This window comes from Heptranchias perlo, chromosome 20 (genome assembly GCF_035084215.1).
Source record: "Heptranchias perlo isolate sHepPer1 chromosome 20, sHepPer1.hap1, whole genome shotgun sequence".
Taxonomy (NCBI): domain Eukaryota; kingdom Metazoa; phylum Chordata; class Chondrichthyes; order Hexanchiformes; family Hexanchidae; genus Heptranchias; species Heptranchias perlo.
This window is the reverse complement of record NC_090344.1, coordinates 50,897,326-50,921,459: the sequence shown is the minus strand read 5'-3', so window position 1 is coordinate 50,921,459 and position 24,134 is coordinate 50,897,326. Positions and strand designations below refer to the sequence as shown.

Genomic DNA, 24,134 nt, shown 5'->3' with positions numbered 1-24,134 from the left:
GGGGGCGGGGGGGTTTCAGTAAACACAGGGAGGGGGGGTGCCACACTGCACCAGATAGCACTACATTCCATAAATTGATGACTTAATTGACCAATCCTCATACACCAGGGAATTTGTGTTAACCACATACACTGTTTGAATTTGAAGGGCCAAACACAGCTCATTGCCCCCAAGACACCACTACCATTGGAGTGGGGTAGAAAACATTGATTCGTAATTCTTTTAAATGTAACAAAAAAAACTTGCATTTATTTTGCATTTGATCTGGTTGAAACACCTCAAAGCACTTTACACAATGAACATTTCAATAGAATGCCCAATGCTGCAGCCATTCGAGAATAGGAAAGTCCCACAAACAGCAATGAGATGAACGACCAATTAATCTATTATGAAAGCCTTATGTTGTGGCACCGGCTCTTCCAGATGTTTTGTGCTATCCCAAGATATTTCAAATAGCAAGTTGCTTCAAAACTTGCGCTATTGAAGTAGCCTGTTTTGGAACAGCGAGCTCGGCGGGCTGCTGTTCTGTTTATTCAGTGGGACCAGCGAGACAGCCTTAGTGGGCGTTCTGGGCTCCTACATAAACTCACAGAGGGTAAAGTCACAAGACCAGCCTCTGAAAAGATCCCTCTTATCCTGACAGCAGAATCATGGGCCACATTTTTGTGGGCCTGCGATGCCCTTGGTTCAGTTGCACTGTGGAGTGCAATCGATGGGGCACGTAGAATTACGTAGAGTGTACAGCACAGAAATGGGCCATTCGGCCCAACTGGTCTGTGTTGGTGTTTATGCTCCATACGAGACCCACTCATCTGCAGTCGGCCGGACCCCATAGTGGCAGAACAATATCCTCGGGGCTGCTCCAAGAGCATTCCGGATCAAAAGAGATAAAACATTGTAACGGGTCGGAAGTTCGAGTGCTCAGGTGAGAACTCTGATGTGACAATCAGATCTTGGTCCTATAAAGTATATTACTGAATAAACGACATCAGGCACTGACAATGTGATAAAGTTTACACAGTTCTGTCAAGCTGTCATCCTGCTGGGTTGGAAAATGTTTCTTTCCAATTCACTCCCCAATGTCAAGGACCCAACCCAACCCAAATTGGGATCATTGTATGTACCCATGACATCATCCTTGTTGCTATACAACAGGGCGAACTAGCCCCGCCCCCTTAACCTGCCTGAAAAGGGTGTGGAGAGGGGGGGTGTACGTCATTTGATTGACGTTACATAGAACCAATCACAGGGTCCTGGTGGTGTTATTGACAGCAGGGTTGACCTGTGGCGGTGGGCAGGAGGCGGGCTCTCTGAGCTGATGTGTCCCCTGTTTGTGAAGTCAGGTGGAATCAATGTAACCAGGTCAGGAAGTTTATGAAGGGAGCGGGGAGAGCGGCGGCTTCGGGCTGAGATGTAACTCAGTGGAGTGGAGAGGAGGGGGGGAGAGAGAGGGGAGAGTCTGGCCGCAGTCAGCGGCTCTCACCCGGCGATCCGGAGTCATTATGTGAAGTGTGGAGCCGCCTGTTGCGGTGGCGGACCGGCGATGTGAGCCGGCTGACTTGTTGCAACTTTGGCCCACGCTCACACCGCGTCCTGGTGTATGGGCTTTGGGTGAGGAGTGGGCTTGGGTCGGGAATGGATTTATCTTATTATTATTAATATTATTATTAATATTATTATTATTATTTGGAGATTCCGCGAGGTTGTGATTCCATGAGCTGGTCGGGAGTTCAAACCAAAAAGTGGGTTTCGGTGGCGGGTCTTCCAGTTGGAGATCACCCAACAGGTCATTTGTCGAATTATTGGGAAACCAAGTCAAGGGAGCACTCTGTTTTATAGGAGGGATGAAGGGTGGAGATTGCGATTTGTCCAGCTGTGTAATTTGTTGAGATGAATTTATTGCCATTTTTTTTTAATAGTTTAAATCAAAGTTTTAGACAAATAAAACTAAAAGAAATATTTGTTCTTTTGGGCGCAGCGTTTCGCTGTGAAGAGCCGGGATGTCTTTATTGGAGCAGAGTCAGAAATGGTACCCGACTCACGTCAAGGTGGTGGTCATCCAGGCCAGGAGTCTGCGGAGCAAGGGCAAGGATGGCACCAACGATGCCTACGCCATCATGCAACTGGGCAAGGAAAAGTACTCCAGCTCGGTGACCGAGAAGAGCGCGGCGCCCCTGTGGAGGGAGGAGGCCGAGTTCGAGCTGCCCGTGTTGCATCAGGGCAACCCAGAGAAGTGTACCCTATACCTGATCGTCATGCACAGGGCCCTGGTGGGTCTGGACAAGTTCCTGGGACAGGCGGCCATCAACCTTAGCGAGCTGTACGACAATAAGACCAGAAACAAAGTCGGGTGAGTCGTATGTTTTGTATGAACTGACTGATATTTATCAAAACCCCACCACAGAATTCCTTTCCCTTGCTTCCACAGTATTTTACGCCAATGCTTTTTCATCCCGAGTGTGGAGAAACATCTCTTCTGCAGCTGGCAAAAAATGGCCCCCAAACCAGCTGCTGAAAGTTGGTGCAAAGCAGTCGACTCCCTGGTGTCGCACTATGCCGAGGGCCGACTCTGTGAAGCCCTGAGCAGCAGAGTGCTGGACCAGTGAACAATGTTGACAACAGATTGGGTTCACAGTGGGTACAAGTCTGCACAAGAACTTAAATCTGGCGCCAGGGGGAAGAGCTTCTTTACGCAAAGGGTGATACACGTCTGGAATAATGTGCCGGACAGGGTATAGAGACGCAGACTTTAGGGGAGTTCAAAACATAGCTGCCAGACCGGGATAGTTGGGGTACGAGAGGGATAAGCCTGAGTTGAAGAGCTGGGATACTTGAGAGATGAGCTTCATTTCGTCCATTGGCTTTTTCCTTACAGTTGTAAATGCAGAGGACACACCAGGGTATCTTGGGGCACACACTGTCTGTGTGAAAGACGCAGTGGCACCCAGAAAACTATATAGCAGCTCTCGCTTATCAGCAGCATAGAGAAAGAATGAATTAGCATTTATATAGCGCCTTTCACTACCTCAGGATGTCTCAAAGCGCATCACAGCCAGTGAAATACTTTTGAAGTGTATGCACTGTTGTAATGTAGGAAATGCAGCAGCCAATTTGCGCAAAGCAAGATCCCACAAACAGCAATGTGATAATGACCAGATCATCTGTTCTAGTGTTGATGGTTGAGGGATAAAAGCAGGATCTGCATTCCCCCTCTGCCCCCTTCCCCCCATATTCTATGTCACTTGCCGTATAAACTTCAGATGAAGAAACTTGTATTGAAAGTTTTTTGCTAGATTTGCCTTTTCATTGTGTTTGACCGCTTCCCCATTGGAGATTTACTCGAATGATTCCAGGGATGAGGGACTTCAGTTACGTGGATAGACTGGAGAAGGTGGGGTTGTTCTCCTTCGAGCAGAGAAGGTTGAGAGGAGATTTGATGGAGGTGTTCAAAATCATGGACAGAGTCGAGAGAGAGAGAGAGAGAGAAACTGTTCCCATTGGTGGAAGGATCAAAAACCAGAGGACGTAGATTTAAGGTGATTGGCAAAAGAACCAAAGGTGACCTGAGGAAAAACTTTTTTACACAGCAAGTGGTTAGGATCTGGAATGTACTGCCCGAGGGGGTGGTGGAGGCAGATTCAATCATGGCCTTCAAATGGGAACTGGATAAGTACTTGAAAGGAAAAAATTTGCAGGGCTACGGAGAGAGAGTGGGACTTGCTGGATTGCTCTTGCAGAGGTCTGGCATGGACTCGACAGGGTGAATGGCCTCCTTCCATGCTGTAACCATTTTATGATTCTATAAGTCCATACCATATAACTGCACAAGAAGATAAGAAATAGGAGCAAGAGTAGGCCGTATTGCCCCTCGAGCCTGCTCTGCCATTCAGTAAGATCATGGCTGATCTTCGACCTCAACTCCACTTTCCCGCCCAATCCCCATATCCCTTGACTCCCCCAGAGTCCAAAAGTCTATTGATTTCAGCCTTGAATATATTCAATGACTGAGCATCCACAGCCCTCTGGGGTAGAGAATTCTAAAGATTCACAACCCTCTGAGTGAAGAAATTCCTCCTCATCTCAGTCTTAAATGACTGACCCCTGATCCTGAGACTCTGCCCCCTGGTTCTAGACTCTCCAGCCAGGGGAAACAGCATCTACCTCATCAAGCCCCCTCAGGCTGTTTTATGTTTCAATGAGATCGCCTCTCATTCTTCTAAACTCCAGGGAGTATGGGCCCATTCCACTCAATATGCCAACTTGGCTTTGTACTGTTGTTCTGATTCGCGATTGCTGTGGGAAACGGCACAACCTCTCCTTGGGATAGCGCAAAGTGCTCTTCGTCGTTTGAATCTGATGTACATTATTGAGGAATATCTGTCATGGGATGGCTTAATGTTGATCCTGGAGGGGCAGGTTTTCAAATGCTGCTTCCCAGTGGGGAGCCTTGCTTGCTGGGAGCACAACTTGAGATATTGCACCTGAGCCCCCCTGCGCCCCCCCCCACCCTGTCCCCCCAGCATGATTTTCCATCCATCTATTTTAATGGATGGGATATTGAGAGAAACGTTTTTGTAATTTCCTCGTGCACTCCAGTGAGTGAGACTCCCTGCTGGGAGTGTGATATCCTAAAATTGGCTGCTCGGCGCCCAAAATGTTAATTGTGAAATTCTCCAGCACTAACATTCCTCGGGAGGGGGGAGTTCGGGCTGTGCCGAGTGGCTATATCGATCCTCTGTATCCAATCAGTTGGTCAGCCAGTTTGAATAATTATTCCGATATTGGGATGCGTTAAGCTGGCGTAAATATAACAGTTGTCTGTTTGCAGGGTGTCCAGCGTGCTCTTCTGAATGAACAGTTCAGTCAAATGTTTTCAGCTAGCTGATGCGTCATTTCACAGCTTCTTGTCCAATGCAATGTGCCATTGGCTCCTGTACAGGCAGATCTCAACAGGCAAACTGTATTGTGCAATCTCGCAACTTTATATGTCTCTAAAATCTGCCGGTGTGGGAAATCATGACATACTGACAAATCTTAAAATTTTGTTTAGCAGAAGTCGAATTTCTTGGGTTGATGGTTGATGGTTGAGGTTTGGAAACCCTTTCATTTATCTGTTTCACATTTGCAGAATCCTAAACTGGTCACCGATGCAACGTGCATGGTTACATAAAAGGAAGTGAATGCACACATGACACAGGAAGTTGCAAATGGCTGCCTTTGTTAATGTATGTTTATTTTTAGGAATACTTCATCCAGTTCTGGCCATTGTGCTCTTTTTCAAAATAAAGAACATGTATCTGAAAAGCTGCAGAGCAGGGTGGTTGACTTCGATGTCTTCAATTTTTAAAAAAAATGAAGTCAAGGCCAATGGTGTAGGAGACCAGGGCAGTAGATAAGGTGAACCAAACAGTGATGAGGGAACACCTTGGGGGTGTGCACTATGTTCTTGGTGATGCCAAGCCTGCAGATTGTCAGAATAAGGGCTTTTTGGGGTCTTCAGCAGGCTTAAAAATTGAACTGATCTAATTGACGTCCTTCTAAAATCTTTAATGAATGCACATTTCTAATGTTGTAGAAAATAAATAGTGAGTACACCAACAACTTGCACTTATGTGGCGTCTTTAATGTAGTAAAATGTCCCAAGGAGCTTCACAGGAAGGTTATCAAACAAAAATTTGACACCGAGCCACGCGAGGAGATACTAGTACAGGTGACCAAAAGCTTGTTCAAAGAGGTAGATTTTAAGGAACTTTTGAAAGGTGGAGAGGTTGAGGGAGGGATTTCCAGAGCTGAGGGCCCAGGCAGCTGAAGGCACGGCTGCCAATGGTGGAGCGATGAAAATCGGTGTGCGCAAGAGGCCAGTGTACTGCAAATTATTGCACTAAATCCAGATTGTACAAGCCAGATAAAATGAGGTAACTGACATCTGATCGGTTTGATGGTTCAGTCGTCCTGCAGTGCAGGCCCATTGTCTCTATCTTGTTGCAGGCTGCAATTTTTGGTTGACGAGATGTACTCCTATCTGTGTACCACTGCAATGACAAATGCATCTGTACAGAAGACTTCCTGGGAGGCAGTTAATCTGGTAAATGCAGAGGGAACCAGCTAAATATTTGACAGGAACGGGATTGTGGAAGAGAGATTAGATGGTAGTGTTTGGTATGTTTGGACCGGTCACGTGGACTCATAGCTCCACCCCTCCAAACACCAAAAATGGAAGTGACCAGGAGCAGACCTGAAGTGATGTGGGACCAGTGGAAAGTATCTGCACGCAGGTGTGGCATGGAGATGGTTTCACCGGGCTGACAGAGTGAGGGCTAGTTGTGAAACAAATTCATGAACATTGTAGGTAGCATGCTCCCGGTATCGTGGGGACTCTGAGGTGCAGAGCATCCTTTCACACGAGAGGCTTGTGTTACCAGTCCAGCCCAATGGGCTGTCGGCTGTCTGGATCCTATATGGAATTTGTGACAAACGGGTCTCAATCCAGCTTCAAATGGGTATGAGCCAAAAGGGCAAATCACTAAATTGGCAGTCTCGCTACTCAGTGACCACTTGGGATTTTGGTGTGGGTAATAGACAGTCGGGGTGCTCTTGAGTTTGGAGCAAATGAATATTGTCTGGACACAGCAGAAGGAGCTTGAGCAAAGAAATGGAGCTCGTTCTGTGCATGTGTTTCAACGACTCGTTCTGGGTGAGTTTCAACCGTCTTTTTCCACAAGGCTATTCAGTTCTGAAGGGTGTAATGAGGATTGGTATGTGCAGTATGCATATATTATGGTAGAGTTTAAATTATGTGTGTGCTGGAAACCTTGAAGTGGGAACCTCCCTGAAAGCCAAACAAAATGTAGAATTTTTAATAAACACTGCATTGCACAAAGTGAACTGGTGCACGAGCTGTTGAAATGTTCCTTTAATACGATGTTGTGAAAAAAAAAACCTTATTTTTATGGTGCATTTCATTTCCTCTGGCCATCCCAAAATACTTTACAACCAATTACTTAATTTTCGAAGTACAGTCACTGTTATGTCGGCAAATGCAGCATCCAACTTACATACTGCAAGGTCTTGCAAACAGCAAATGAATCATTGACCAGATAAACAGTATTTGGTGTTGATTGAGCAAGTAATATTGGCCAGGAGACTGAGAGCTCCCTGTTCTTACTTGGATAGTGGCATTGGAGCCATTGATCTTCCATGTGAGCAAATGGAGAGAGTCTCTGTTTAACCTCACATTCACACTGATACGTGGATGGGCGAAACACCCTTGCACCACTCTGTGACGGCTCTCTCTCTCCCTCTCTCCCTCTCTCCCTCTCTCTCTCTCTCTCTCTCGTATTTGAGAAGTTACTCCCACTTTCCCAACCACCTCAAATTTGAGTTTGTTTTGCTCAGTTAGAAGTTCTTCCCTAAAAGTAATTACAGTACCTTGCTTAAGTCCTGGCCAATATTTATTCCTCAACCAACAATAAGATAGTCATTAATAAATCTAATCGGGAATTCAGGAGAAACTTCTTTACCCAGAGAGTGGTGAGAATGTGGAACTCGCTCCCATATTCAATAGTTGAGGCGAATAGCATAGATGCATTTAAGGGAAAGCTGGGTAAACACACGAGGGGGAAAGGAATAGAAGGGTGTGCTGATAGGGTTCGATGAAGGGTGGGAGGAGGCTTGTTTGGAGCATAAACGAGCATAGACCAGTTGGGCCGAATGGCCTGTTTCTGTGCTGGAAATTCTATTTACTTTATCTCTGGTTTGCAGTCAACCAAAAAAGAAGGGGGTGTATCACTGGGGGAATTTTTCAAAATAAAAAAAATTGAAGGTCATGAGTTGAGTAATGAGCAATAACTTTGTTTTGGACCCTGTCATGGCTTCCTTCCCTTGTGACTTATCTTTACAGTTCTGAATAACTTGTCATCGCCTATTTAGTGGACATCGGACCACAAACCATGTCAGAAAAGCAATCAATCATTGCCTGTGCTCTTGGGTTTGTGTAAAAAGAGAGAGAAGGGAACAAGTGAGACACGAGAACGCTGGAATGACATCACCAGTCCAAAGTTGCACAAGACAATCTATTAAAATGATTATAGGAATTCTTAGTGTCTGCTGTAATCCATAATTAAACAGCCCTTGTGTTTGGCAGTGTTCCCACCCTGTGCTTTCGGTTGCTCTGTTTGCACAGTGGAAAACTGTGAAGCATTGCTGTGTAAACAAATACAGCATCAGGCACTGGTGAACAGGAGGCTCGCATACCAAACACCACACGTAATAACCAGCTCAGTTTCATCTGCTGCTTGATCCACTTATTTAGATCAGTGCCTGTCGAAGGATCTGCAGTGCAAGAACACGTTTGGAAGAACATCGGTGGCCTGGGGAGGGAGAATGGGACAGCTTTCCACCAGTACAGTGTTAGAGCTTTAATAAGGATTACTGAACTGCTTTATGAATTTCTTACAGTTCAAATCCTGGAACTAAAATATCACCAGTCGGCAGTGAGAGATTTACAGGCCTCGCCCGCAAGACCAGTTCACCCAAAGTCACTTCTGTTCACCTGTAACGGCCCAGGTTGGATTTTCACACCTCAGTTTGGCCACTACATAGAAAAGAATGAACTGAGGGAGTGCTGCACTGTCAGAGGTGCCGTCCTTCAGATGAGACCTCAGACCGAGGCCCCATCTCGCCCCTCGAGTGGATGTAAAACATCCCATGGCACTATTCGAGGGGAGTTCTCCTCCCCCGGTGTCCTGGGCTAATATTCATCCCTCAACCAACACCACTAAAACAGATTACCTGGTCATTATCACATTGTTGTTTGTGGGATCTTGCTGTGTGCAAATTGGCTGCCGCGTTTCCTACATTACAACAGAGACTACACTTCAAAAGTATTTCACTGGTTGTAAATCACTTTGGGATGTCCTGATGTGAAAGGTGCTATATAAATGCAAATTCTTCATGTTCACACCACAAATGGGTGTGTTTTTTTTAGGTGGCTTCTAGCTCTGACGAGTGTTGATCGATTTGTAATCCTCTACATTCAAATAGAATCAACTCGTATTTGGACAAAGGCACAGTCCAGCTGCATTGTTTCAAAGGGGACCCTTTTCAATCTTAAAACCAGCAAAGCTGTGACTTGGTGTCTTTTTTTTTTAAAAGCTCTTTCAAAGAGCCAACACAGGGATGAACAATGGGCTGAATGGCCTCCTTCTGTGCTGTATCATTCTGTGATTCGAAGAGGAGTGAGGAGTGAGGAGGGGTTAATGCAGCTGGTTTTGAGTTCTGGAACCAGTTAACTTGCATTTTCAGTGGGCGGATGGAGCAGTGGTTTTATCGAGAGGTGCAGCCCTCCATCTGGCAAGTGTAGCTGTCGATGGAAAGTCTGACTGTCCGGGATACAGGTACCAGGCTACAAGGCAGACGAGACACACAAACCTGTGTTTGTTCCGTAGCTTGTGTCCCTGTTTTTTAAGCTGCATTGTTCGAGTTGCTGCTGGGACAGGCCCAGGCTACACACTGGTGTAAAACGTAGTGCTTCTAAATACCATTTGAACCTCCACTCTAGTCTTCAATACAAAACAAACGTAATTTACCGTAATTTCTGCCCTCCCGATAAATAGTCTGCTTGCGGAAGTGGTAAATTCTAGAAATATCCGCGTTAAAGACTGGGCACGCAGCAGCGACCTCTTCGCTTAAAGTGTGTTTTAAGTCACATCACCTGCCGGTATTTTGCATCAGTCTTGCTTTCTGGGGCTTCAGACCAGTGTGACAAGCTCCTGATTGGGCTGTCAAGCTTCTGAGTTATCCTGTCACACCCACCCCCCGAAACCTCGCCACCCCTCTCTCCTCTTTAGAGACTCTCCATAACACCCACCTCTTTGACCACGCTTTTGGTCACCTGTCCAAATATCTCCTTTTGGCACGGTGTCAATTTTCGTAAAATTACAATCCTCGGGACGTTTTGCTACATTAAAGGCGCTGTACAATTGCGAGTCGGTGTGCAGTACGAACCGAAGCACGTTTGCTGGGTACACGTGCTGCCTTGAGTGCAGTGCAAGGCCAGCAGCACCAACGTTCTCTTGGGGAGGGGGAGGAGAGAGGGGTGGAGAAGTGGAACCACTTGAGCAGAACTTTCCTCGCCGGTAAGCGAACGGCAGCGATACTTTTGATCTCAACCAGCCAACGATGCCGTTAAAAGGTCAGTGTGATCCACCAAATCTGTTGAACTCCTCCTGTTACAGCCAGAGCGAAACCCAGCAGAGAGGGACAATCTCCTTGAGGTCGCCTTGCGGCTGAAATGGAAACCCAAACTGCAGGTGGTCTGACTGCAGTAATGTAACATATGTTGTCACTGCAAAAACCTCAAGCTCTTTGCAGGAGTTCACAATCTGCAGTACAGTTGCCCTGTGCATGTTCCCGGACGGTGATGCTAAATTCTAGCTTTTTGAAGGGGTTGTCTCCAAAGTTGTTAACTTCCCCCCCACCAAACCTCCTTCCTTCCATTCACACAGTGGTTGGAGGAGCACCTGTTTATGAGCTAGTGTGAGGAAAATTTAATGAGAGTTTGCCTTTTTTCGCAGCTCCCGAATCTGAAGTAAATATGCCATTTTGTACAAAACACGAGCTTGTGCTGTGTGTCCTTGCTCAGTTTAACAGGCCTCAACTCCACTGTGCCCTTCCAGCCACTCTCCAAAAGAGTTTTACTCACGGAATTTGGAAGCACCAGTGAGCTGTGATCAGGCAGTGGTCGTTGCACCAGTGAGCTGTGATCAGGCAGTGGTCGTTGCACCAGTGAGCTGTGATCAGGCAGTGCTCGTTGCACCAGTGAGCTGTGATCAGGCAGTGCTCGAAGCACCCGTGAGCTGTGAGAAGGCAGTGCTTGTTGCACCAGTGAGCTGTGATCAGGCAGTGCTCGAAGCACCCGTGAGCTGTGAGAAGGCAGTGCTTGTTGCACCAGTGAGCTGTGATCAGGCGGTGGTCGTTGCACCAGTGAGCTGTGATCAGGCAGTGCTCGTTGCACCAGTGAGCTGTGATCAGGCAGTGGTCGTTGCACCAGTGAGCTGTGATCAGGCAGTGGTCGTTGCACCAGTGAGCTGTGATCAGGCAGTGGTCGTTGCACCAGTGAGCTGTGATCAGGCGGTGCTCGTTGCACCAGTGAGCTGTGATCAGGCAGTGGTCGTTGCACCAGTGAGCTGTGATCAGGCAGTGGTCGTTGCACCCGTGAGCTGTGATCAGGCAGTGCTTGTTGCACCAGTGAGCTGTGAGAAGGCAGTGCTCATTGCACCAGTGAGCTGTGATCAGGCGGTGCTCGTTGCACCCGTGAGCTGTGATCAGGCAGTGGTCGTTGCACCCGTGAGCTGTGATCAGGCAGTGCTCATTGCACCCGTGAGCTGTGATCAGGCGGTGCTCGTTGCACCCGTGAGCTGTGATCAGGCAGTGCTCATTGCACCCGTGAGCTGTGATCAGGCAGTGGTCGTTGCACCCGTGAGCTGTGATCAGGCGGTGCTCGTTGCACCCGTGAGCTGTGATCAGGCAGTGGTCGTTGCACCAGTGAGCTGTGATCAGGCAGTGGTCGTTGCACCAGTGAGCTGTGATCAGGCGGTGGTCGTTGCACCAGTGAGCTGTGATCAGGCAGTGGTCGTTGCACCAGTGAGCTGTGATCAGGCGGTGGTCGTTGCACCAGTGAGCTGTGATCAGGCAGTGCTCGTTGCACCAGTGAGCTGTGATCAGGCAGTGCTCGTTGCACCAGTGAGCTGTGATCAGGCAGTGGTCGTTGCACCAGTGAGCTGTGATCAGGCAGTGGTCGTTGCACCAGTGAGCTGTGATCAGGCAGTGGTCGTTGCACCAGTGAGCTGTGATAAGGCAGTGCTCGTTGCATGGTGATTGCTATTCCACCAAGGTCAGACTTCAGTGCACCTCAATAAGGAGAGGTGTTGACTGAAATCCAAGTACTTGGTCCATTTTGGAGAGGTGGCCCTGGGCAGTGTGCAGGTTGCTGGTTTGGCTTTTCTGGAGGCCTGAAAGCAGTGGCTGCGATCTTAGCTGTGGTTGGTTCATAACCCGGGGGTGCAATGGAGAGATTTCATGCTGAAATTTTCTTAAATACTATTCAGGATGTGTTGACTGCCCTCGTACAATCTCTATTTTCTCCCCAACTCCCTGAGATGCTTGGATGCCTTTTTTTTTTGCCTTGTTTGCTTCTGCTGACTGTTCAGTAATCTCAATGTGATGGAGAGCCAATCTCCAAGAGGCAGGGCTTATCTGCACAATGTTGGTATGTTGGCTGTAGTTCAGGAGAGAGCAAGAGAAGCGGCAGGAACGAGCAGAACAGCTCACCGTTTCGATGAAACTGGTTGCATGCAAATCCTGATTATAAGGAAGTTTGAGGTTGAATTGTTTTGTACACAGCTGGTATTTTCATGCAAGTGGGTTGATTGTACTGTAAGCAATGTGAGTTCTTCAAAGGTTGTTTGCTGATAAATACGTGAAGCATGAATTGTTTCCAGGCACGTGGGAGAGGGAGGATGGAGATCACCGAGTGTCATTGCTCGTGTGTATATAGATCGACATCCCAGGGTTTTGAAAGAGGTGGCTCTCGAGATAGTCGATGCATTGGTTGTCCTCTTCCCAAATTCTATAGATTCTGGAACGGTTCCTGCAGATTGGAGGGTGGCAAATGTAACCCCACTATTTAAAAAAGGAAGGAGAGAGAAAACAGGGAACTACAAACCTGTCAGCTTAACATCAGTAGTCGGGAAAATGCTAGAATCTATTATAAAGGATGTGATAACAGGGCACTGAGAAAATAATAATAGAATTTGGCAGAGTCAACATGGATTTATGAAAGGGAAATCATGTTTGACAAACCTATTGGAATTCTTTGAGGATGTAACTAGTAGAATAGATAAGGGGAACCAGTGGATGTGGTGTATTTGGATTTTCAGAAGGCTTTCGATAAGGTCCCACAGAGGAGGCTGGTGAATAAAGTCAGAGCACATGGAATTGGGGGTAATATACTGATATGGATTGAGAATTGGTTAACAGACGGAAAACAGAGAGTAGGAATAAACGGGTCGTTTTCAGGTTGGCAGACTGTAACTAGTGGGGTATCGCAGGGATCAGTGCTTGGGCCCCAGCTATTCACAATCTATATCAATGATTTGGATGAGGGGACCAAATGTAATATTTCCAAGTTTGCTGAAGACATAAAACCAGGTGGGATCGTGAGTTGTGAGGATGCAAAAAGGCTTCAAGGGGATATAGACAGGCTAAGTGAGTGGGCAAGAACATGGCAGATGGAATATAATGTTTAAAAATGTGAAGTTATCCACTTTGGTAGGTAAAACAGAAACACAGAGTATTTTTTAAATGGTGAGAGATTGGGAAATGTTGATGTACAAAGGGACCTGGGTGTCCTTGTACATGAGTCACTGAAAGCTAACATGCAGGTGCAGCAAGCAATTAAGAAGGCAAATGGTATGTTGGCCTTTAGTACAAGAGGATGAGTACAGGAGCAAGGATGTCTTACTGCAATTATTTAGGGCCTTGGTGAGACCACACCTGGAGTATTGTTTACAATTTTGGTCTCCTTGCGAAAGGAAAAATATACTTGCTTTGAAGGGAATGCAACAAAGGTTCACCAGACTGATTCCTGGGATGGTGGGATTGTCGTGTGAGGAGAGATTGAGTAGACTAGGCCTGTATTCTCTAGAGTTTAGAAGAATGAGAGGTCATCTCATTGAAACATACAAAATTCTTACAGGGCTCAACAGGGTAGATGCAGGGAGGATGTTTCCCCTGGCTGGGGAGTTTCTGGGAAGTTCCCTACGAATGCAGTTAGGCTTCTCGTTGCACTCAACACCTCTTGTCTTTTCTGATCCCTTTTGGGGCAACCTTTGCTTTGATTTGTATATTTCGTCACCAGCACATTGAAGGCAGCGAGGAGTGATCTATGGGATGCAAATACCATGGGCCAGCTTGGAGGGGGTGCAGTGCCGAATGATGCGGGGGCTGAAAGGTTTAAATTGTGAGGACAGGTTGCATAGACGAGGCTTGTATTCCCTCGAGTATAGAAGATTAGGGGGTGATCTAATCGAGGGGTTTAAGATGGTTTAAGGATTTGATAGGGTAGATAGAGAGAAACTATTTCCTCTGGTGGGGGGAGCCCAGAACAAGGGGGCAGAACCTTAAAATTAGAGCTCGGCCGTTCAGGGGTGATGTCAGGAAGCACTTCATCACACAAAGGGCAGTGAAAATCTGGAACTCTCTTCCCCCAAAAAGCTGAGATTGATGGACTTTTGTTGGGCAAGGCGATTAAGGGATATGGAATCAAGGCAGGTCGATGCAGTTAAGCTACAAATTGGCCATGATCCAATGGGATGGTGGAAGAGGCTCAAGGGGTTAAATGGCTGGATAGTTTGTGTGTGACATAATCTCTGGTTAAAGAATTTTAGAAGAATTTTGTTGCTCACATGTTGTCACCGATGATACAGTTTCTGCGGAACAAAGGAGAATTTGTTCAGATGGTAACCAATCTACACCGTGTGGTATTGAATGGCAAGAGATTTGCTTGGAACGTACCTGCAGTAAGAGTTACCTCCCAGCCCCTTGTACAGCAGTCATCCTGCGGCTGGTGCAAATCTGTGCTGAGCTTCAAAGACACTTGCAAAAATATGAAGCCGTGCAGGTGTGGCTGAGAATGTTGGTGCAGGTTTTGTGGTTTGTGTTGTGGGAAGGTGAGAGTTGTTCAAGTATTGGATTCAAGAACAGGAAAGGCTGGCAGTACCCTGCCGGTGAGGCAGCACCTGCGGAGAAACGCAAGTCAAACCAGCTGATGTTTCAGTTCTATGACCCTTCCTCAGGACCTCTGATTTACAGCACGTGCTCCATTCAGCTGCTGCTTTATGTCGTTGAAGTGTTGGCTGTTTTGCACTGTTAAAGTGAAGCATTTGTAAATTTATTCCCACACGCAACAGATTCAATTAGGACATCTTGGTAACTTTTTTTTAAAAAAAATCACATTTCTTTTTAACGGGGCACTTGATGCCACTTCCTCAGCCTTGGAGAAGAAAGACCACCTCTGCTCAAGGTCCCTACAGGTCTCTTTCCTGGGCAGAAGCGTACAAGAATTACACAATTTACAGCACAGAAACAGGCCATTTGGCTCAACTGGTCTATGCCGGTGTTTATGCTCTGCACAAGTCTCCTCCCTTCCTACTTCATCTCACCCGATCAGCATATCCTTCTGTTCCTTTCTCCCTCGTTTGTTTATCTAACTTCCCCTTAAATGCATCTGTGCTATTCGCCTCAAACAGTCCTTGTGGTAGTGAGTTCCACTCTCTGGGTAAGGAAGTTTCTCCCTGAATTCCCTATTGGATCTATTAAGAGTTGGGGAAGAGAGGAATGAGGGAGCTGTGTTTTTTTCTGAAACCTTTTTTTTTGGACATGGGTTATTCCCCTCCCCCTCTTCCTCGAATTCCCAGCTCCAAGTGCTGGAATTGCTTTAACTTCTCATGGTTGTATCTCTGATACCAAGCACTGTGACACAGCTGCACACTGGTCTTAAACCATCCGACCCTGGCACTGAGGCAGATGTTTTTCCCACTGGCATGAAGTTAATGAAAGCGTTTCACTGCAAGACTGAGTCCTGTCTACGTGTTTGTAGATTACTTTGTATCGCAGGTAATGCCAGCGTCAGTCAGAGTACAATTCAGGACTTTGCAACAGCACGCCCTGTGACGTGTATCCTGACCATTCCTTGCCCTTGTAAGATTGACGTCAAATGACACTAACTAAATACTGGCTGAGTTAGTTGTCAGAGGCGAGGCATTTTTATGGAAGGTAGTGTCTGCATTTCCATGAAAAAATATTAGGAATATCTCTCGGCAACAGGATAAACCTGATTCCTGAAGGCATTTGTCAGCAATTGTACAGTTACATTTTCTCCTCACCCCTTAAATTAAGCTTTGAGTATGAGAAATGTAATTGGTAAATCGAAGAGGGTTTAAAACTCGAGACAAACCTCTGTTTCCAACCAGCAAGTAATCCATGAGCTACATCGCCACTGTCTCTTGGGTTTCGCTGTGAAATGTCACTCTTGATGCTGGGTGTTGACGTGAAGAACAGAATTTTACGGCATAGAAGGAGGCCATTCGCGCCTGTGCTGGCTCTCAAAGAACTCTCCACTTCGTTCCTTTCCCCATATCTTTAAACTTTTATTTTTCAAATATGTATCTGCTTCCTTTTCACATTTTCCCTCTCGGGTGGATGTGAAAGGTTCCATGGCACTATTCCAAGAGGAGCAGGGGAGTTCTTCCCCGGTGTCCTGGGCCAGCATTTATCCCTCAACCAACATCACTAGAACAGATTATCTGCTCATTATCACATTGCTGTTTGTGGGACCTTGCTGTGCGCAAGGCAGCTGCCGCGTTTCCCACATTACAACAGAGACTACACTTCAGAAGTACTTCATTGGTTGTAAAGCGCTTTGGGACGTCCTGAGGTTATGAAAAACGCTGTATAAATACAAGTTTTGCCTTCTTTTTTCATAAGCTCTGAAGAATTCTCCTTCCACCACTGTGGTGACCTGAAATTTCTGCTCTCTAGTTCGCAGTTTACTGTCTGGTGTGATCAATATTTCTCCATTTATCTGTTCAAAATCTTTCATAATTTTAAACACTTGTAACAGCTCTCCTTTGTTCCAGTGAAAAGAACTTCAGTTTCTCGCATCTTCCCTGATAACCGAAGCCTCTGATCAGTGCTATCATCTTGGGGACTCTCCCCATGACCTTAATGTCGGTGGGTGTCTCTGGACATTGTCCTCTAATAGTCTTTTTTCAAAAAAACCTCCTCTGATAAGCCACCTTTTGCAGCGTTGTGTGCCCCAAGGGATTAACAGTTACCCTACCTACTCAATCAAACATAGTCTCAGCAATGCTACACACTCTGATCTTTTCTGTAACACACTCCCAGTCAAAGTTTTTTCAGGCAAAGCTGCTACTTAAACGGGAATATGAAGCACAAAAATATAGAGTGCAATATCAGACCTAAAACTAATTTTGCACAGTCTGTTATGGGTTAATTACCCATTTCACTTACTTTCAAAGTAGTGTCGTCTTTTCCACCTTTTGAATAGTGAAGCCCTCATTAACGGCAAAGTGGATTCAATAGGATTCACCATCTTGCACCACCTCTAACTAAATCTCCATGAACTGGAAAGCCGACCAGTGTTCAAATTATTTTGTTCCAAGTCAGGGTTTCATGTCCAGCCGTTGGAGATTCCTTTTATGTTTCAGATGGCAGGTGGTCAGTGTTTTGTTATTTGGATTAAATGAAAACCGTGTATGTGTGAATCCTGTGATAAATGTTTTCCTCATCGTGTACTGTATACATGCAAGACATTCATATGATTCCCATCAAAGCAGCATTTGCAATTTAAATCTGCTAACTAGTCTAAATTGGGATCAAAGGACGCCTGATTTTTTATCTCGAAGAAAAATATTCTTCACGGTGCACATTTGTAATCATACAATAGAATGTTTACAACACAGAAGGAGGCCATTCAGACCATCGAGCCCATGCTGGCTCTTTGTAAGAGAAATCCAGTTAGTCCCATTCCCCCACTCTTTCCCTGTAGCCCTGCAAGTTTTTTCCCTTCAAGTATTTATCCAATTCCTTTTTGAAAGCCACGATTGAATCTGCTTCCGCCACCCTTTCAGGCAGAGAATTCCAAATCATGGAAAATCCAGGAGTATAAATCTGCACCTTCACCCGTGATTTCTATATTATCGGTTTAATGGGGGTGATGTACGTATGCATCCGATGCTTACTCCCAAAATGGCTTTTGAGTCCAGCCACTCAACGCTGGCCTGAGGTGTTCCCCTATCTTGCAACACTTGTAGTTCTGAGAAAGCTCCTTTGCCAGTATCTTCCCTCCCAGGATTAAAAAAAAAGGAGGAAGAAGAAATTTAAGGAATGAAACATTTGGAGAGCTAAGAAACACAGATTTATTTTGAGGGGGGTGGTGAGAAGAGAAGAAGCTTGATTGACATTACTCAAACAAATGAAGCAGAATGCATCAGGCTCCTTGTTATGTATAAGCTAGTGTTGTGTTAATAATTACCAGCAAGTTAGGGGACAATGGTGCTCGTATATAAATGGAAGTTGTGCACCTGACAGTGCATTTAAAATCTCCATGCTTTCTGTTCCTCCTCCATCATTCTCACAATTCACCCAGTAAATTGCAATCACAGCCCATTTCTCTGAATCACTGCCAGGTCTGATGTTCATTCCTCATGATCTCATCCCATCAACAGGACAAAACCCAGCACGCATTGCCCTCCCCCATAACAGTTCGATTATGGCCCTCCGATGCTGACGTCAGCTGTGGCTCAGTGGTAGCACTCTCGCCTCTGAGTCAGAAGGTTTTCAAGTCCCACTCCTTAAAGCCAGGACGTATCTTAGCTTTGATGTATTGAGATTTCCGATGAGATGTTCTGAATGGCCGCCCCATGGAAGTGCAGCACTGCTGATGGTGGAGATGTCCGTTCGTATATTTCAATTTCAACTTTGCAGGGCCTGCTTCTCAAATACACACAAACCGAGAGAGGGGGAAAAAGTGCATATCCAGCAGCGATTAACCACATACCTGAGCTGTTAGAGGGAGTGCATATCTTGTATATGACACATTTTTAAATGGCTATTTTTAGAATGTAGTTTGAATTTGTTGGGAGGATCCCAATAGCTCCTTGGGTGAATAGTTTTGGTATAGTACTGAAACATTAAACCTGGTCTGTGCCAGGTTTGTAACTGCTCTGTGCCAGGTTATCCAGGGCACTGGAAGGGTAGGGTGCATTGTCCTTGGTGTCATGGAGGGGGTACGGAAAGTAAGAGTGAGGATCAGTGAGGGTCCCTGCTGTGTCTCCATTTGCCTGCATGGATGTTGTGGGGCAAGACATCTGGTGTCAACATTAAGTTGCTAGGTTAGTTATAGCATAGCTAACATCAAACAACTGGTGCAAACTCGCTCCCCCTTTCCCCTTGATCTTAAAACAAGGATGTATCTGAGCTCTGATGATCTTTCTAATTTCTTAAGTTATTGTGCTGAAGTGTTCTCAGATTACTTATAAGAAAAGAATCTGATTACATCAAAGAATTGTAAACAATTTTACAACACCAAGTTATAGTCCAGCAATTTTATTTTAAATTCACAAGCTTTCGGAGACTTCCTCCTTCCTCAGGTAAATGAGACACACACACATCAAAGAAGGTGTGTGTGTCTGTCAGTCAGGCTGAGTTGGTATCACTCTCGCTTCTGAATCAGCATCCACTTAAGTGATGGCACTCTCGTCTCTGAGACAGAAGGTCGTGGGTTTAAGTCCCACTCCAGAGACTTGAGCACATAGTCTAGGCTGACACTCCAGTGATGTACTGAGAGAATGCTGCATTGTCGGATGAGACGTTAAACCGAGGCCCCGTCACTCCCTCGGGTGGATGTAAAGATCCCATGGCACTAATTGAAGAAGAGCAGGGGGGAGTTCTCCCCGGTGTCCTGGGCCAACATTTATCCCTTGACCAACATCACTAAAACAGATTATCTGATCATTATATCATTGCTGTTAGTGGGACCTTGCTGTGCATAAATTGGCTGCCACGTTTCCTATCTTACAACAGTGACTACACTTCAAAAAGCACTTAATTGGCTTTGAAGCGCTTTGCGACATCTTGAGGTCATGAAAGGTGCTTTATAAATGCAGGTCTCTGTTTCCTTTTATATCTTTGAACACATAATCTAGGTTGACGCTCCACTGCTGTCCGAGGAGAGTGCTGCACTGTCGGGAGTGTTGTGCTTTGATGGAGACGGTTGCGTTAGCTCAGGTGGATTTGAAACATCCCATGGTAGTAGACAAAGAGGAGCAGAGAGTTTCCTTAGTGTTGTGACTAACATTCCTCAACCAACACCACCAAAACCAGATTAACTAACCCCCTCCGTTTAATTGTTTCTGGGATCTTTTTGTGGTATGTGATGAGGTGCAAACCAAATGCAAGCTGATTATTTCTTCAAGGGGAGTTTATTCTAATGTTTTCCCGTTAGGTGGTATAAACTGCACTCAAAGTCGGGGAAGAAGGAGAAAGAACGAGGTGAAATCGAAGCAGACATCCGATTCGTACGAAACAATATGACGGCCAGCATGTTTGACCTTTCCATGAAGGACAAGTCCCGTTCGACTTTCGGAAAGCTGAAGGACAAATTCAAGGGGAAGAAGAAAGATGGCTTCTCTGATTCAGCCTCCGCCATCGTTCCCAGCATCAGCACCGCTGGGGACAGCGATGACGAGCCGGCTGTGACGGAGAAGAAGAAGAAATCCAAGCTCAAGTTGTTGTTTCCTAAATCTAACCTGCAGCGGACTTCACTGTCCCAGTCCATGTCTGTTATACCCACCAACCCCTCTTCTCCATCTGGGAGCGCAAAGAAAGCAAAGAACTTTGGCAGTGAAGACTTCACTGAGATACAGCTGCACGACTCTGCTGAAGGTAGGGTAATGTTTGGCTTCTCAACAACAACTTTCATTTAGATACCGCCTTTAACGTAGTTAAACATCCCAAAGCACTTCATAGGAGCGTAATCAGACATAATTTGACACCGAGCCACTTAAGGAGACATTAGGACAGGTGACCAAAAGCCTGGTCAAAGCGGTAGGTTTTAAGGCGCCATAAAGAAGGTGGAGAGGTTTGGGGAGGGAATTCCAGAACCTAGGGCCTGGGCGGCTGTCGATGGTGAAATCGGAGATGGCCAAGACTCCAGAGTTGGAGGAGCGCAGAGATTTTTGGAGGGTTGTAGGGCTGGAGGAGGTTACAGGGATAGGGAGAGGGGCGAGGCCGTGGAGGGATTCGAACGCGAGGATGTGAATTTTAAAATCGAGGCGTTGCCGGGCCGGGAGCCAATGTAGGTCAGCGAGCACGGGGGGGGATGGGCGAACGGGACTTGGTGTGGGTTAGGATACGGACAGCAAAGGTTTGCCTGAGCTCAAGTTTACGGAGGGTGGAGATGGGAGGCCGGCCAGGAGAGAATTGTAGGTAACAGAAGCATGGATGAGGGTTTCAGCAGCAGATGGGCAGAGGCAGAGGCGGGACGGGCAAAATGTGTTCATTATGTAATGGAGTATAATATTACACCTTGGAAACGTTAATAGACGGGCTCTGCTGCCCAGACTGAGTGTTTCTGGTGGGTGGTTTTTTGTGGTTTCTTTTAGTGGCAAAAACCATCTTGAATTTGCAGTGGTTGGAGCTCGATTGCCTTTCAAAGGTGCTTATTTCACTTCTTTTCTGTTTGTCTTGTCCCCTGTCTTGCTCTCGAGGCAGTACAAAGAAGGTTCACTCGGTTAATCCCGGTGATGAGGGGGCGGGCATATGAGGAGAGGTTGAGTAGATTGGGACTCTACTCATTGGAGTTCAGAAGAATGAGAGGCGATCTTATTGAAACATATAAGATTGTGAAGGGGCTTGATCGGGTGGATGCGGTAAGGATGTTCCCAAGGATGGGTGAAACTAGAACTAGGGAGCATAATCTTAGAATAAGGGGCTGCTTCTTCAAAACTGAGATGAGGAGAAACTTCTTCACTCAGAGGGTAGTAGGTCTGTGGAATTTGCTGCCCCAGGAAGCTGTGGAAGCTACATCATTAAATAAATTTAAAACAGAAATAGACAGTTTCCTAGAAGTAAAGGGAATTAGGGGTTACGGGGAGCGGGCAGGAAATTGGACATGAATTTAGATTTGAGGTTAGGATCCGATCAGCCATGATCTTATTGAATGGTGGAGCAGGCTCGAGGGGCCAATTGGCCTACTCCTGCTCCTATTTCTTATGTTCTTATGTTCTCCCTGTTCTGCACTCTACCCATCCTCACCCTCTTTGGTTTGGTTCCATGGACCCTTCAGTATCTTGCCCAAGTAGTTACGAATCTAGACAGTGAGCGTCAGCAGATTATTTAACCGAGGGGGGCGTCACTGCTGACGTCAGCATGTGCACACTTCCAACTCCAATCACTGGGAGCCCTGGATTTATTGTTCCTCCTCACCCAGCTGTGCTGAGGGCAATTGTAGCCCCTCCAGCCTCACCCCCTTAACTCTGTGTATTGTAACCCGCCCTGGGGGGCCGCAGAAGAAGGGTAATTGGTGGACCCTGTGTTGAAAGAGGTCAGTACACTCATAGTATTCATTGGTTGCCTTGATGAGAGATTAATTTTGTCAATGTTTAAATTTGCAGAGGAAAGCTCCAGCAAGACTTTGTATGTACCAAAGATTATGAGCCACAAGAGGGCTGCAAGTGCTGATACCAAACAGCTCAACTTTACGTCGGGTGGGAACACGAAGAAGGACACCCTGTCGTTGTTTGGTGGCCTGAGGTCTAAGAGCGACCCTGCGTCCCAGTCCAATGTCTGCATTAACGGCAGTCACGTTTACACAGAAGAACCAAACCAAGTTGTGCATGTGAAACCAAAGCCCGACTCCAAGTCATTGAACAGCAGCCAGTTTTACACCTCTGTGGAGGACTTGTCGTCCAAACCTTCCACGGACACGCTCGAGTCCAGCGGCCCACCACCACCTCCTTCCAAATCTCAATGGGAAACTAGTTCTAGTGAGCAGGCCCACAAATCGGCAACTCTGCCGGTGTCCAAAACTTCGGGGAGCATCGGTGACTTGTCCGATCCCCAAAGATCTGAGCAACTGAAGGAGGAGAGGGAATATAAGCAAGGGGGCTCGTTGCCCTTGGGTATTGGAAAGAAAGAGATGGGTAAGAAGACGGAAACCGTCAGCGCATCTGGTGGTGGCGCAAAGTCGCTCAACCCCTTTGAAGACAACATTGATAAAGAGGAAAACAGACCACAGCCCGTGCAGAAGTCCGAAGTATCAAAAGTAGATGTCGTGACCAAAAAGGAGGAGGCCAAGAGAGGAGGCTTAATGTCTTTATTTCCCAGAAAGACTGAAACGGTCAAGGCTGCTGAGAAGAAGGAATCACAAAACCCCTTTGAAGACAGCACAGAAGAGGCGAAGAAACCAGTAAGCTCCTCTGTTTGGTCGAGCAGGATAGCGGCCGTCAAACCCAAGTAAGCTTCTACAGTTAACCTTGTTTTTATTTTCAAATGGTCTTCGAGGGGATATTTCTCATTTCAATGTATAACAGTGTTGACAGGGTAGATGCTGAGAGGCTGTTTCCCATGGCTGGAGAGTCTAGAACTAGGGGGCATAGTTTCAGGATAAGCATTGGCCATTTAGGACTGAGATGAGAAGGAATTGCTTCACTCAGAGGGTTGTGAATCTTTGGAGTTCTCTACCCCAGAGGGCTGTGGAGGCTCAGTCGTTGAGTATGTTCAAGACTGAGATCGATAGATTTTTGGACTGTCGGGGAATCGAGGGACACGGGGATCGGGTGGGAAAGTGGAGTTGAGGTCGAAGATCAGCCATGATCTGATTGAATGACAGAGCAGGCTCGAGGGGCCGTGTGGCCCACTCCTGCTCCTAGTTATGTTTTTTTCTTATGTTGTTAACCTGGAAGAAATGTGTCATTGCTAATATCTAACTTCCTACATTGGCCCAACAGTTGCACCTTAATTTGGTTTCTGATGTAGGATCTCCATGGCCTTTCTGGCTGGAATTAGTACATTTTCATGATTAATCTAGCTGTGCTGGGTGGAAAAACTTTGAAACTGTGATTTGCAGTGCCACGTTGCTCACTGGAGAGTGGAGCCCGGTTTTGTAACTTGCTGCAGTAACACTTTATGGGTGCGGAGAAGAAGGAGTAAAGCCTTTACTGTAATACCTATCTTCTCATGCCCACACCCCTCCCCCAACATCTTGTAACTCAATATCCTGGGACTGTTGGAACGTTTTCCTTCTGTGATCCTCTCCAGCCACGTGGAAGTAAGCCTCCAGACTGAGAGACGCAGTACAATAAGCCTGCAGTTGAGATCACGTGCTTTTGACTGGGAGAGTCACAGGCCGTTATGACACCAGCCACTAGCAAAACCGAAACCACCTCCGCAAGCACCATCTGCAAGTCAGACCCGGAGCTGCGGTGATTGTGATAGTAGACTAGCAACCCAGAGTTGAGATCTTCCCAGGACCAGTTGTGAAATTGAAATCA

The 24,134-nt window shown here is 46.4% G+C and overlaps 1 protein-coding gene across 5 annotated transcripts in view; it reads left to right on the top strand.

Annotated features, from left to right (window-relative positions):
* The window catches only part of LOC137335861 (rab11 family-interacting protein 1-like), a 44,879-nt gene that overhangs the window by 5,486 nt on the left and 15,259 nt on the right, over nt 1-24,134 (top strand). For 2 of the 5 annotated variants that reach the window (XM_068001351.1, XM_068001350.1), the window contains exons 2-4: nt 1,979-2,350; nt 20,087-20,526; nt 22,257-23,097. In XM_068001351.1, coding sequence (XP_067857452.1) covers nt 2,001-2,350; nt 20,087-20,526; nt 22,257-23,097 — 1,631 coding nt within the window. In that variant the 5' untranslated portion in view covers nt 1,979-2,000. Of the gene's footprint in view, nt 1-1,298; nt 1,363-1,442; nt 1,612-1,978; nt 2,351-20,086; nt 20,527-22,256; nt 23,098-24,134 lie in introns of those variants that run through there. The other 3 variants (XM_068001349.1, XM_068001352.1, XM_068001348.1) reach the window with 3 other exon arrangements.